The 14,835-nt window shown below is 35.6% G+C and overlaps 1 protein-coding gene across 2 annotated transcripts in view; it reads right to left on the reverse strand.

Annotated features, from left to right (window-relative positions):
* The window catches only part of sfswap (splicing factor SWAP), a 52,114-nt gene extending 48,514 nt beyond the window's left edge, over positions 1-3,600 (reverse strand). Inside the window, exons 1-2 of one of the 2 annotated variants that reach the window (XM_007565775.2) lie at positions 3,225-3,600; positions 1,121-1,284 (exon numbers count right to left, since the gene is read on the reverse strand). In XM_007565775.2, coding sequence (XP_007565837.1) covers positions 1,121-1,284; positions 3,225-3,424 — 364 coding nt within the window. In that variant the 5' untranslated portion in view covers positions 3,425-3,600. Of the gene's footprint in view, positions 1-1,120; positions 1,285-1,630 lie in introns of both variants that reach the window. The other variant, XM_007565784.2, reaches the window with a different exon arrangement.
* Positions 3,601-14,835: the final 11,235 nt, after the last annotated feature.

A 14,835-nucleotide genomic window follows, 5' to 3' on the forward strand; every position in this document is an offset into this window, starting at 1 on the left:
AGGATCTTGTTCACCAATGAGGGAAAATTGGAGCAGGAGATCGACAGGCGGATTGGTGCAGCATCTGCAGTGAAGCAGGCGCTGCACCGGTCTGTCGAGGTGAAGAGAGAACTGAGCCAAAAAGCAAAGCTCTTGATTTACCGGTTGATCTAAGTTCCTACCCTCGTCTATGGTCATGAGCTTTGGGTCATGTCCCAAAGAACGAGATCACAGATACAAGCGGCCAAAATTAGTTTTCCCTGTAGAGTGTCTGGGCTCTCCCTTAGAGATAGGATGAGAAGCTCAGATATCCAGTAAAGCCGCTGCTCGTTCATGTCGAGAGGAGCCAGTTGAGGTGACTCGGCATCTGGTCAGGATGCCTCCTGGACGCCTCTCTGGTGAGGTGTTCCGGGCATGTCACACCAGGAGGAGGCCCCGGGGAAGACCCAGGACACACTGACGATGTTTCTCAGCTGGTCTGGGAATGCCATGGGTTCCCCCAGAGGACCAGGAACAAGTGGCTGGGGAGAGCAAACTCTGAGCCTCCTTACTTAGGCTGCTGACCCAGCGACCCGACCCCAGATGGATGGATGGATAAATCATACACATACACACACTCAGATGCATGATACACATAGCATAGTAGAATAGAGACAGTAATGTTAGCTAGTTTAGTTAGCTAGCTAATTTCAGGAAACGTGCTCTTTTGTACCCCCACCCCCATGCCCACACACACACACACCCACACACATAATGGATGTTAACGTTGTCCATTATTGACATTTCATCATTGTTGTTGTAAAATTGCTGCTGTTGTCATTTTGTTTTAAAAATGTTCTACAAATTGTCAGAAATGTTCTAAAAACTTTTAAAAAAGTGAAAAATTAAAATATGTCAAACATGAAATAATTCTTGTGTGAAATAAAACACAGTAGAAAGTATTATACAAAACGTTATTTTGAATAAAAAAAAGGCACTTTGTATTACACCCAACAGCAGGAAAAACTTTAATCACTAATTCGCCCCACTCCTTTCATAAAGGTATGCCATTAAAAACATCATCAGTCTCAACCATTATTTAACTTTTTTATGTTGTATATTTGAATTTATAGCTGAATGCCAGAAAAAGCATCTTGCATACCTTGTCTTGCCTCTTCTTCCAGAAGGTCGGTGTGCAAAGCCAGGTATCGCTCTTCATCGCACAGCGCCTCAATCCTGGCCTCTTCCTCTGACAGCTGGTAGGATGTATTCCATGACCCACTGTCATACTCTGAAAGGTCATGTAAGTGACCCCGCCCATCATATCTGTTGAATGATAAACAGGATTAGAGTGAAAGAAGTTTAAACAAATAAACATTTTAAACAAAAACCTAGACCTACTTACCAAGATATTTTGATGCGGATTTTTTTTTTTTAAACTACATATATTCTTGTCTTAAACTTCCTAAGATTAAGAATGATTACATTTCAGATTTTGTTTTATAAGCAAACATAGATTCAAACAAAAACAAGAAATACAAAAAAGAAAAAGAAGACAAACAAAGCAACTCGCCTCTTACCTTACAGGGTTCAAATCCCCCCTGTAACACTCATCATTACTTCTAAATCTGCAAAGAAAGTTACATTCACACAAACCCGAGCACATAAATACCTATCCGTAAGAACCCAAATGGAGGATATATTCCAGGGTCCCTCTATGGCATCTCTCTGATGTAGTTTCTTCATGAAGGCAAAGAAATGGGGTGCTGTTGTTGACAATCAGGGTTTGGAACGACCCCCTAAGCCTAACTTGCTGGGGGAAAAACTGGGTTATGTGATAAAGACACACATACAAATCGTGTACAAATGAAACAAAGGCTGGACCACTGCAGACCAAGATGATTCAAGTAGATACATAGCAATAGCAATAAGATGCATAGTTTAACAAGAAAACAGTGCTGATGCAAAGGTTTGAATCATTTTGACCAGAGGAAGTTATTCTGGGTTGGATGATGATGCCCATCAACAAACTAAAATGTCAAATTGATCACTTGAAAGTTAAAGCAGTTGAAAGGGAAGAAACAATTTGACAGAGTGAATATCATGATATTTATTTAGCAATCAGAAGTTTCCAGAGGAAATTCATATAACATGCCAGTATGCAAAGCTGACCAAAATAGTCCTATTTGTTCTAGATAGAGATGCACCAAGAAAGGTTCTGGTGGTGGGGATTGTCATATATCATCCTGGACAGGCTCTGATTACTGATCAGCCAAGTTAAGATACTAAAAATGTGTGATAAGACTCAAAGTTAGATTTTTTTGAGTATGTGGCTGAGTGGTTTAAAATGAAATATCTCCAGTAATATCTACAGATGTGATTATACACAACTGGAAATTTGATTACCGAATATAACAAGAAGCTGACTTTATTGTCAGAGTTTTTTCATCTAAAATATAAAGGGGCAAATTCTATTTTATGTGATTTGTTTTCCTTCATATTGATCTATAGATAGGATTTTACTGTATCTGAAGATTTCAGTGATGCAGAGAAAGAAAACTTTAGCTTAGGATGTGCTCTGAACATCAGTTTTATTTCGCAAACATTTTACTCTCAACCTAACTTATATCGTTTATCCAGAACGTGGGGGAAATGTACTTTCTTGAAATATATAATTTAAAAAGGCGAACTGAGGTCACAACCAACTAATCAGGAAAATTGGTGATCAGTAATCAGCTACAAAATCTGAGAGGTGCATTTCTATTCTAGTTCAACATAATAAATATGAATAATAATGGCATTTTGTTTCAAATACTGAAAGCAGAGGTCTAAAACATGCTTAAAAAATGTGAAATTATACACAAACGTGTGTTATAATGTTGATTTTAGTTTAATCTAGAAAACAATTATACGACATAAATCTTATTCATCCATTTTTGACATCGTTTAATTTTCGTACTATAGCAGTTTTATCTGACAAGTTAAATATGTTGACTGACGTGTAGTTATTCTGCTATGGCTAAAGTTAGCAAGGACTGGTAACATTTGCATATTAGCATGTTACTGTATGAACTACATATAGCATTTTTCAGTTTAACACATCTAAAGTAAAGTTAGCAGACAGAAATAAAGCATTCGGCGTTTGTTTCGGGTCTTGTCAGGCTTCTGCAACATAAACTCTGGAGTAGTCCCTTGAAATTTGAAACAGGCTAACGAATAGCAGAAACAGTTAGCATAATGTTTCAGTCTACGTTTGTTCAACCGACCTATCAATCATGATGCTCTTGTCCCCCATCCATGGGATTAGATGTTTTCCATGTTCGTGGTAAAGAGCCTTTTCGTCGTCTCGGAACAGTTTGCAGGCATAACCAAAAACCAAGAGGTCGGCGTATTTATCGCTGTCGCTCACGTCCTTCTTTACAGGTTTGTTGTTGGGGTCCTTCTTTGCCGCTCCACGGCGATACATCTCGAAGTTACTAGAAAAATAGTTTTGCTAAAGGGAATACTATAACAATAGTCACACGACAATGACTTCCCGGAGTCTAAATGTCTCATATATAGTCAAAATGATTTAGCAACTAGCAACGATTAGCACAAATAGCATTCAGCGTATCGCCATATTGGGAAGGGAGTATCATAACTTTACTAAACCCGACAGCACTTTCGGCTAAAGCGTCATACTTAGAGCAATATTTCAGAAACATTTATATAAAACAAATGCAATATAATTGTTGAATATTTTTTAGTTGCATTATTTTCTACGAAAATAAGTTAATTTATATTACGCTCGTGTTTGTTTTCCTTATTGAATTACCATTCTATGTCGAATCTGCCTTAAATAATTGCTCTTGTTGCGTTCTTCCAGCTGACTGAACAGTGCATCGAAAGCCAGGTGGTGTAATCTTAAATTTATCTCTCCTAAAAAAATACTTTTTTGCGTGACACCAGTTCTATTTTGTGAGACATAAATATCTTTTTATAAATATAAAGGCTCTTTAGGACAGGTTCAGGACTATGTACTATTTATGTTGAAGAAAAAAGAAAATAGTTAATGGTAGTAGCACTTTTAGGGAATATCTAGGAAAGAAACAACTAAACAGAAGTTCTGAAACTTTAGTAAAATATATGCCATGAGAAACAAAGTGCATGACATAGACAGAGATATAAATAGCTCATTTAGCTGTTTGTTTGTTGTTTGTTTGTTTGTTTGTTTGTTTGTTTGTTTGTTTGGTGAATTGATCTGAATCCTTCTCTTTGTCTGAGTAACCATACCAAATATCACAACTTGTAGAAACACTTAATAGCCAGACATTAATCATAGAAAATCATAATAACTGTATATTTTTGAAGATGTGCTATCCTTCAATATGTGTGTGTGTGTGTGTTTTACTCATTGTATCAGTTTAATGCTTTCAGATTGATCTGTTGAAATAATTTGCTTGATAAATAAAAGAGATTTAATGACCATGTGCTTATAAGAAGCAGTGCATTATTATAATCATAATAAGGCATTTTATCTATGCCCAGAAGCTGCTCTTTTAATAATTTATTCAAAAAAATGTAAGGAGCTTGGGAAGACTAATGAAGTCCACAGCAGAGGTGTCAGAGTACTTTTATACTTTTATAGTATTAGTATATCTATAAAGTTTTCACCTTTTTTATTCCTTATTTGTTTAACCTCTGGCTGTATTATCTTAACCTTTGTTGTTAGAAATAAACAGGCTGAAATACATGGGACTACTAGTAAGGACAGACAGAAAGCTTAAAGGTTTAGACAATGTTTTGTTGTATTGCAGCTAATCTTAAAAGAAAAGAACATTTGAAATATTATATTAAACACTGTCTATATTATCTCAAGTGATTTACAAGATTAATTATACATCCTATGCGATATGCACTGAAACATTAAACCAATTCATACACTTAGCACTTTGGAGTGCTCATTAAAATAACACCCACATTCTCAAGTTTGAGATCATAGGAGTTTCTGAAATCGCCATCAGTAGCATATACGTGTGTGTGTGTGTGTGTGTGTGTGTGTGTGTGTGTGTGTGTGTGTGTGTGTGTGTGTGTGCGTGTATTACAACGGCTGAGATGTAAGTCGTGTTGGACTCTATTCAAGCTTAGCTGAAGCCTTTTTTTTAATTAGCAGAGTTTAATGATATACCTTGGAGGATTTTCTTCACAACTGTCTCAAAAACCGATGCTATGCAAGGCAGCAGTCTCCGTTTATGTTACTTTCCTCTGAGTTTGACAGAATAGTCCTTTTAACCAGTTTTTGGAGATCTTTCACACAAGCTTCTCTAATTAGTTTGCTGAAATTTTGGGTCATTCCTTCTGACAGAATCAGTGTAACTGAGTCGAGTTTGTACAAATTTTCCATGAGACTAAGATGAGGATGACCAGTCCATAACACTGATATTATTATTTTTAACTAATTTGGTAATATGATCAGCCCCATTACCTTTTTGTCAGCATCTACCTGGCAGTGCAAAAATCTTCACAGTCAGGATGGTGTCCACAGACTTGCAGGCTTCCCCGTTTCTCCTCCAAATGCGAAGACGGTCATTTAGATGAGTCCATTCTTTTCAACTCTTAACAGTTGAAAAAAACCTGCATTTTTTAGGTTTGCACTTTTCATCTTCTACACATCAGTGTTCTTATAAAAAAAAACTCACCACAAACACCAATAATTATGATAATAATGTTGACTGCTGTTATGTTTGTCTTTTTTTGCAAGATGAGCCCCCACATGTATTCCTTTCATAGTAGAAAATAGTCAGGAAAGCGCCACTTGGTTGATGTGTGCATGTGACACAAAAAAAAGGATAGAATGGGAACACATGAGTTTTTTCAATATTGCTACATTGAATACAATAAATCAGTTACAAGCGGGGCATGCTGTTCTCTATTTCCAAACAGTCACAAGGGGATTTTGTGGCCTTATTTTCAACTGCAAGTAAGTGCTTATTATTACTGTGTCATATAAGGATTTGATATGAGTCCATGCTGAGAGCTTGGCATAAAAGGCTTTTAGTCTCTTTGCCACGGTTAGTCCAATCAAAAGCCATCAAAACTGCTTATTTTCTGTCAGAGTTAAACAAGTTATTTACATAGACAGAAAAACAATTTTCTCACTGTCTGAGATTAAAGGTTTTCTAAAAAAATAAAAAGTCTATTTTAAAACTCCCAGAATACAGTATATGTGCTGCAGATGTGCGACGCCGTCAAATAAATTTGGGTAAGATAACAGCAAGAAAACTGTGGATCTCTGCCCACCTGATACATCATTGTATACAATTTCTAGATGTCTGGGTTCATTCCAAATGATTGTAACAATGGAAACCATTGTTAGGGAAGGACACAGGCTCAGTGCCACAGAGATAAACCAGTTTTGTGCTAAATGTGTTTGTCAACCCCAGAACAAAGAAAAAGTCTTTGTGAGCATGCAGACAAACTGACCTGCATTATCTACAGTTCTGTCCTGACATGACTGAAAGGCTGATCAGAGAGGAAGAATTCATCATTTCAAAACAATAAAAAAATGTTGTTTGTAGATGCATTCAGGGATATAAACCTTACCATGTGGAAATATGTTCTGTGTCTAACAAAACTAAAACGCAAGTGGTTGGCCTTAATGATCAAACCATTTGAAAGAAAAAAAAAAAAGGTAAGCAAGCCTGAAGACGTCAACTGAGTGAAGGCAGCATAAATTTGAATAAATGGGTCTATGTTCCAACCAAATACTGTGAGAAGATTGAAGAATTACCCAAAACAGTGATGCTTTCTGCCAAATGATGCGAAAAACCATAATTTGGCTTTTAAACAACCAAATGATGTTGTAACAATAAGGAAATATATGAAAACTTCTGAACTTGTATACATTTCAACCGAAACATCTCTTTCTCATCTATACTTGAATTACATAAATAGAAATAATTTTGATAATTCCTTTTGACCTTAAACAAGAAATGCATAGGCAGATTATTGTGGACTCTGAGAAAAATAATAATGATATTTGAATGTCTACTTTTAATTGTATGTAATTTCTTCCTAAATGAAAAATGGATAAATTGACATTTAATTTGAAAATGTACAATGACACACAAGTGAGATTTAAGTTATTGTTTTGGGTAAGGATTTTAAAAGCTAATGCTTTGAAGAAGAATAAGCTGAAACTCACTCGCATCCTACAACCCAGCAGAGGAAATCTTTTCAAAATTAGCTGTCAGAGTTTCTGTTTTATTATGTAGCAACAAATCATAATGGCAACAACACAAAGAAACTTTTTGAAATACTTGCTTTTGATCTTGAGGGATTTTTCTGAGAGGATTAAACTGTCATGTTAGATAGATTCCTTTCCGTGGAGAGTAACATAAATCTTCCAATTTCCCACAGTGAGATTCCTATCTTCTTGTGACAAGGAACTGTGTGGCAGCATGAGTGAAAAATGCAAATCTTCCCACATTTAGACACTTTGTTTTTTCTTGTTATGCTTACCGCAGCATGTTAACATTCCCTAGGGTGAGGAAAAAGAAAGAATGACATCCATGCAGAAAAAAACTGGTATTGGATTTATTGTTGCAGCAAATAGTATTTCAAAATTATAAGCGTACAATGACTGTGGACGACTGCAGAAAGCAGGGGCATCTCTTCTTTATCTTTAAATGGCAGATGTCAGACAGAGCTGTTAGAAATGACTCTCCAACTCTATTTATCATTCCCTTCATGCCGCACTCTACACCAGAAGAGACCGAACATCTCTTATGCACCACTCATGCCTAAATTCATGCTATAAATTCAGGTGATCACCTTCATGAGTGACAAGTTGGACAGGACATGAGCCATCAAGGGCAAATGTCTCAATGCTGCAGCCGTCACAAGTGTTTCGAAACAAGTCAGGGAGGATTTTTACTGCAGTGGTGAGTGGATTTATAAGGATGAGTGGGAGGCTTAATAGAACCCCTGAGCTCTTATCATTATTTTACACAGAGCCAACCCTTTCAGGTAGGGTTAAACAAAGTATGAAATTAATTTATGAATATTTATAGCTTTCCCAAACGGCGCATTTCTAATCAAGATTTTGTCTGAGAAAGATGAAGATTAGATAAATTGACTTTGGCATCTTGGGGTTGTTTACCTGCTTTGTTCGCCTTATCTCAGTGATTAATGCTGTGATTAAATCTTAACTCTGACAGATTTTTTTGCAACTATTAGCGACTGCCATCTATCATCAAAGTGTTTATGATTTGTCTTTAAATGACATGCTGTACAAAAACACAGTGAATAAAAAAAAAGTCTGCAAACGCCAGCTTATAAATAATGATAGGATAAGAGGCGTGAAAAAGATGGTCTGATTTCAAAGTCAAAACTTGCTACTTTAACCTTGTTCTAGTTTGTTTCTTGAAATTGTTTGTTTTGTATTTTAGTTAAATTATACAACTAGTTTATACTGTCATTGAATGCATGGGCATCTATATTAAATTATGAAAAAAAAAAATTATCTTAATTTTTATGAACATGGTTTATAGCTGTAAAACTCAAATTCAGGTTTCCAGAAAGTCTGTATATAAAACAGACAAATAAAACCTTTTTTGACCTACATCACCTACAAATGATGGGGAATGCTACTGACTTGACAGTTTTTCAGCAGAGAGTCACTGACACTGTCTACAATGAGGATAAGCAAAAATCCAATGAAGCCATAAACTTGGAATTGATTTAATTTCCCTCTTATATAATGCATTTTAGTCAACAAAGTGAATAGACTTAAATTTATCTTAAACAAACTCCAGTTCTGGTCTTTGAAAACATGAATCACAAGTTAGTTTTCCTTTATTTTGTGATTAATACATTTATTTACTTAATAACACACCAACTACAGTATCTTGTATCTTTGTTTAGAGGCTAGACAAAACAATTTACTTTTTCAAAAATCATTTTAATCAATAGAAGTTCTCTTCTCGGGAATTGACCTTCTCCTGTGCCCTTTTTTCCATGTAGAAGTGAAATGCTATGTGACAGCGGCTCTCAGCAGAATTAAATTACCATGGAGTAAAGTGCATTTTATCCTGACCAGTGTCTCTGGATATATAGCTGCTTTCATGAAGCTCAGACTTGGCATTTGACTCACTGAACTGCAGCACCAAAATACCTAATCACAGGAAGCACCTTTGACCAGACCAGACCAGACCAAACTGAGACCAGACTTAACATGGTGTTGATGGAGCTGAACTGAGAATAGAGGTTTTTCTCAGTCATGGTGGAGAAACTGATAATAATGAGGATCCTGATTTAGTGTGTCGTCTTCAGTTGATAGAAATTTTATATATTACAGAAACAAAATTCAGAAAAAAACGAGGTGGGTGTGGGAAACTCCTGTAGTTTCTTGCTCAAAAATTGACAGTCACTGTGTTTGAAGTGTAAGTTGTGTCAACATTAATGTCTAACCTCAGTCCAATAGGTTTCACCACATAGTTTTCAAATTTAAATCATGAAGAAATCTCAGGTTTTCTTTTTCTTTTCTTTTTTTTTAATCAAAACCATCTTGCAAAAACAGCAATCTGTTAATATATTCATAAAAGTTTGAATAGGGCCTTATCCAAAGCATTAATGACTTAAAATATGGTCCAGTAGCCTAAGTTGTACCATAAAATGTAGAATGGTTAAGTCATAAATGACAAAGCACAATCACTAGAATAAGTCTTACAACTATATGGGGAGAGGCAAAATGTCTACTAATATACAGTTTTGGAAATTCACTTTTTATACTTCTAAAAATTTTTGGGCAAACAGTCGTATAAGTGCTGAGCCTGTTCCTTTAGTTCAAGCAAATGATGAATAGGACACTTCAGTGGCTTCGACTGGGCTGTGGTCAGAGTATAGCAGAGAGCTCATTCTTCACTTTAGCCTGGTTGGAGTCTAATGGAATGGCAACCTGACAGGCCTTTGACAGAGCAAGGCCTGCAGGGCTGGCTGAGTGGTGGCATATATCAAAAACTGGACATCACAGAGTATAACTCAATTTAATTGAGGATACATCTCAATTAAATATGTAAGTAGCTTGACATTATAGTCTGCAGACATATTCAAGCTGGCTATAAGATGTGTAACAAACATGAGATACATTTTGTACTAATTTAGTAATTATGGTTAAATGATGTACCGTACAATGCAATGTCCGTAGTGTAAAACTAAAAGCTAAACACGCTCTCTTCTAAAAACTCCAAGGAGGCTAGTCAACATGTCAGCTGTTGAGTCTTATTACTGCTGAAACTGAGGATCATAAAAAGCATTAGACTTTAAATTATTAGACTTTAGATTAGATAAAACTAGTTCTGATACAAGACCTGAGTAAAACATCTTTGGTAGGATGCTAGGCATCATGAACACATTTTCAAAGGATAACGAACGTAGCAAAAATTAAAATACTTTTCTGTTATGGATTTTGAACCATGTCAAAATCTTGTCTCCCAAAGAGAGTGGGTTGCACTACAATCAGCTGGGCATCTTTAGAAAACCTTTTACCATCAGGAATAAATGATGAATAAAAAATTAATGTGTAACGTAACTTTGTGTTGAGATTGTGTTGTANGTGTAACGTAACTTTGTGTTGAGATTGTGTTGTTTTTTTTATTTTTTTTTTTTTTTTTTTTTTTTTACTTTTTATCTTGTTGCTTGTACATGTTGCTCTTGCATTTTTACTGTATCCACTGTGAAATTCAACAGCAGGGAACTATTGTAGGTCAAGCATAACATTATTTGAAGCCACAAAAAGTTAATCATAATTTTATTTTCAGAAGATGAAAACCAGAGGTCCTGCCCAACATTTATTTACATGTGATCTACAAGATAAAATGCAAGCTGTGTAGCTGTGGATTCGTATTGACATTGTCCAATTTTCTATCATAATTTCTTACCTAAATAGCCAGGAAATAAGAGCTAAATTTCTCTTTTCCATTTTGTAACTACTGTGTTTGTCAAATATTCATTTATAATAAAGACTTGCTAAAATATTCAGAATATTGATAGGGCTTATGTTGCCCGCTGTTTCTTATTGGACTGCCAAAGACAGTACAAAGCAGCATCCTTCTCCAATAATTCCAGACACTGTAACTACCTGTTGAAACTGTCATGGAAAATGATTTATTGTCTTGCACACACAATCTATTATGGTTTTGTATAATGCAGTCAGCATATGGTGTCGGTACAGAGCTGCTACTAGAGGGAATATGTAGCTGAAGGCCTAATTTACCATTTTGGTTCGGCTCCCTGTGACAGGCCTAAGAGCCTCCTTTGTACCTCAAAGTGAAAGCATCGAGGAGAAAACTATTGAATGGCTCTAAATTGATTCTGTATGAGATGCAATGGGGTCTCTGTTTTAGAGCCAGTTAATAGACGAGCAATTGCTCAGTGTCAGACAGATCACATCTATACTTCTCTACACTTTGTGTTTGTTTTTTTTTTTTCTTCTGAGGAGCAAATTATTGTTTTGTGCCTTTGCTAAATTACAAAAAGTGTCTCTTTCTAACCAATCATGTTTGGCAAACATCCATCGTATAAATGGTAATGCCATCACCTGTAATTGGTTGCTTCCCAAGGTAGACAAGACCCCACAGACTAATTTGTCTTCATTTAATTGCTTGTTTATCAAGCAAACTAAACTTTCGTAGCAGGACGCTTTTGACTGATCTATGTAATTCAGTTGGCCCGTTTACCATCAGCTCTGGCAACCAAATGCCAGTATATTGTGCAAGTTAAAAATAAATATAAAAAACAGCTGTGTGACTGCAGAGTCAGTGTCTATGAACTTCAATGTGTCAAAGCTTTCTTGTCATGTTTTGTCAAGTTTGCCCTTACATGGGCAAACCAATTTGTTTGCCCATATAAAATTGGTTGAATGACAACCAATTTGTCATTCAAATTGGTTGATTGGCTGTCAGATTAGTAAAAAAAAAAAACAAAAAGAAAGAAAACAAAAACTTCTACACAAGCTTTCAAGAATAATAAAACATGGGAAAATAACACTAGTATGTGCTGTTTGCCATTAGTACTCCAGCTGATACAGAGTAGTATCAATATACAGATTAAAATATGTAAACAAGACAAACTGCTGCAACCTTGAAATAAAAAGAATTGTAATTTATTTATCTAAATGTTCAATATGTGATTTATTAGGCAAACATTGGTAAATATATTTTTAAAAAATATTGGCTTCTTGAACATTCAGCAGTTTACAGATAACTGAGTAATTCATAGTTTGTAGGATTTACTTAGCATAATGTTATTTCTAAAAACGTGTATAATGCGGGTCATAGCACATGAAGAAGTAATTCACAGTATTTTGCAGTATTAGGTTTATATTCTTTATATTTGCTGTGATCCATCTTTTACTTATTTTTCCTTCATATTTAAAGTTGCAAGCTTCAACAATAGGATTTTTGCATATTTGTTATGACTGTCCCCGTGTCCTGATAGTACAACATGAGAAAAATATGTATAATAATAATAATAATAATAATAATAATAATAATAATAATAATAATAATAATAAGCTACTTTGCCTCCTCCCTGTGGTCCTACTGCCATCTGCAGAAATACACCAAATAACTGCGATGGCAAATCAAGGTGATGAAACCTTTTTATTTTATATTTTAATTTCTGTGTTTATTATGTGCAAAGGCAACATCATGTCTCTGGACACAAATGAGAAGATTCAGCCTTTGTGTTTCTGGTTAATTGGAATGGGAATACACCCAGAAAAATATGTCCCTTGCTTCCCAATTGTTAAAGTTTGAGTGTGATTCAATTGACACCTCATCAACACACATACACACTCAACAAAAAGAGATGGGGAGTTCACAGAAAACAGCAACAACAACAATTTCAATTTAACAGCATCAGATATTTTTTGTTGTTGTGTTTTGGCTGCACATACATAACTCAGTAGTTTCAACAAATTAGCAGAGACTTGGCACAAGGTAAAAGTAAAAGTTGTCAGCTCCCAGATTGCACTGAGTACACACCACATTACAGAGCCCTGCATGTACTTTCCACTCAAACATTTACACCTCTCCTGGCACCCTGCTGGTCGAGAGGCACCACTCCAACGGAGAGGCATCAAAAGGACATCAAAAACCTACTCTGTCAAAAATAGCCCCATCCACTCTTCCAAACATCTTTTTTAATGAACGTCTGTAAAAAGACAAGTGTGAAGCAAGTTCCCTGCAATGCATCATTACTTTAAAACCATTACAATCCCTCCCCTTTGGGGGAGGGATGTAAAATTAAATTTTTGAGAGAATGTGGCATGATGATACATTGCTTTGACAACTGAGGCATTTAGATATTCTGAATAGATTACTTTCTGATGTCTCTCAACAAACTGTATGAAATCAAACTTAAAAATGAACAACAGCTAAGAAAAGGCTGCTGATTTTACCTGGAGACACCTCTGCTTCAGCAGACACAATGACAGGAGACAGCAAAGCAGCCATGGGATACCTATAATCGCTTCAGACTATGAATGTTAACTAATATTAACGTGTGGTGAAATTGTGTTTTCTAGTTTTCATCTTTCTTTTGAAAAATGTGTACAAACAAAAAAAAAAGATAAAAGTTCCAATCACCTTGCTGCATAAATATGCATATGTTACTAAAAGTAAGAGTTCACACCTACCATCGATTAATAACCAGAATAACCAGAAACGACCAGAAATACAATATGGTGGTCTTTGTTGGCTTTTTTTTTTTTTTTTTTTTTTTTTTAAGGTGTTAGCAATCTGCATCTAGAACTTTAGTTTTTTTTTTTAACCAAAATATCTCGAACCTATAGCTGGTCAATAATATGAGTTACAAAACCCCCATTTCCCTTAGACGTTGGGTAGATTATAGAAAAGCATGGATGGTCAAAGGGGACTGAAAAGTCCCTAATATTGGTATGAATTGATGCATAGTCAGTACTAACCATTGAGTGACCTTTTTTTTTTTTTTTTGAAGGTATAAAAAGTTAAGATTTTTCAACAGCAATATCTCAGCTGAACCAGCAGCTCAAAAAAGGAACCAAATGCTTAGTTTCCACCTGAATTTTTACAAGACATTTTTGCATTGTTGCACAGGAAGAGCCCCTTCTTTAGCAGAAATGCACCCATCCATGCCTTTTACAAATGGATGCTCACAGACACATTCCTAAATATTCATGTTACTTGCTGGCTCGCATGACACTGCACTGCTAGCTCCACACTACACTTTGTGCTACTTTTAAACCCCTTAACTCCGTTTGTGCAACTTTTAAATCCCATAAGCCTTGCCAATCTAAACTCAATGCTGAAATGTAAACAGCTACCCACATTGCCATAGGAAGGAATGTTATAACTCAGAGGCAGAGCTGCAGAAGTTAACCACTAGGCTAATTTTCCCAAGTGGCCCAGGGACAAAAAAAAAAGAGCATTTATTTAATAGCTCACAGTTTTAAAGCAAAGTTCCTTCTGTGCTTGGGGCTTGCAAGCCTCAAGTGAGATAGCTTAGACAGTCAGAAGTTTGCCTCAGAGTGTGGCAATTACTGTCTGTTTTTGAATTAGTAATACAGTGATGAATTGTAGGCGGTAAAATGTTAATGTGTCGTTGACTAAAATTTGCTGCTGAGGAGCAGCTGTGTTACTCAGTAATGAAGGAGCCAGAATATATAACATGTTTGTTAATGAATAATTCATTCATGATGAAATAAAGGAAAAAGTTTTGATGTCTGAATGTGAGTTTGGATGATCTGAGAAAAGAAAAAGGAAACGGTAAACTTTAAGCTTACCGTCATGTAATTGCAATCTGACATCATTTGGGCTCAGATAATATCTTGACTTTAGTTTAAATATTTCTTATGTA

This window comes from Poecilia formosa, unplaced genomic scaffold (assembly GCF_000485575.1).
Source record: "Poecilia formosa unplaced genomic scaffold, Poecilia_formosa-5.1.2 Scaffold6, whole genome shotgun sequence".
Lineage (NCBI taxonomy): Eukaryota > Metazoa > Chordata > Actinopteri > Cyprinodontiformes > Poeciliidae > Poecilia > Poecilia formosa.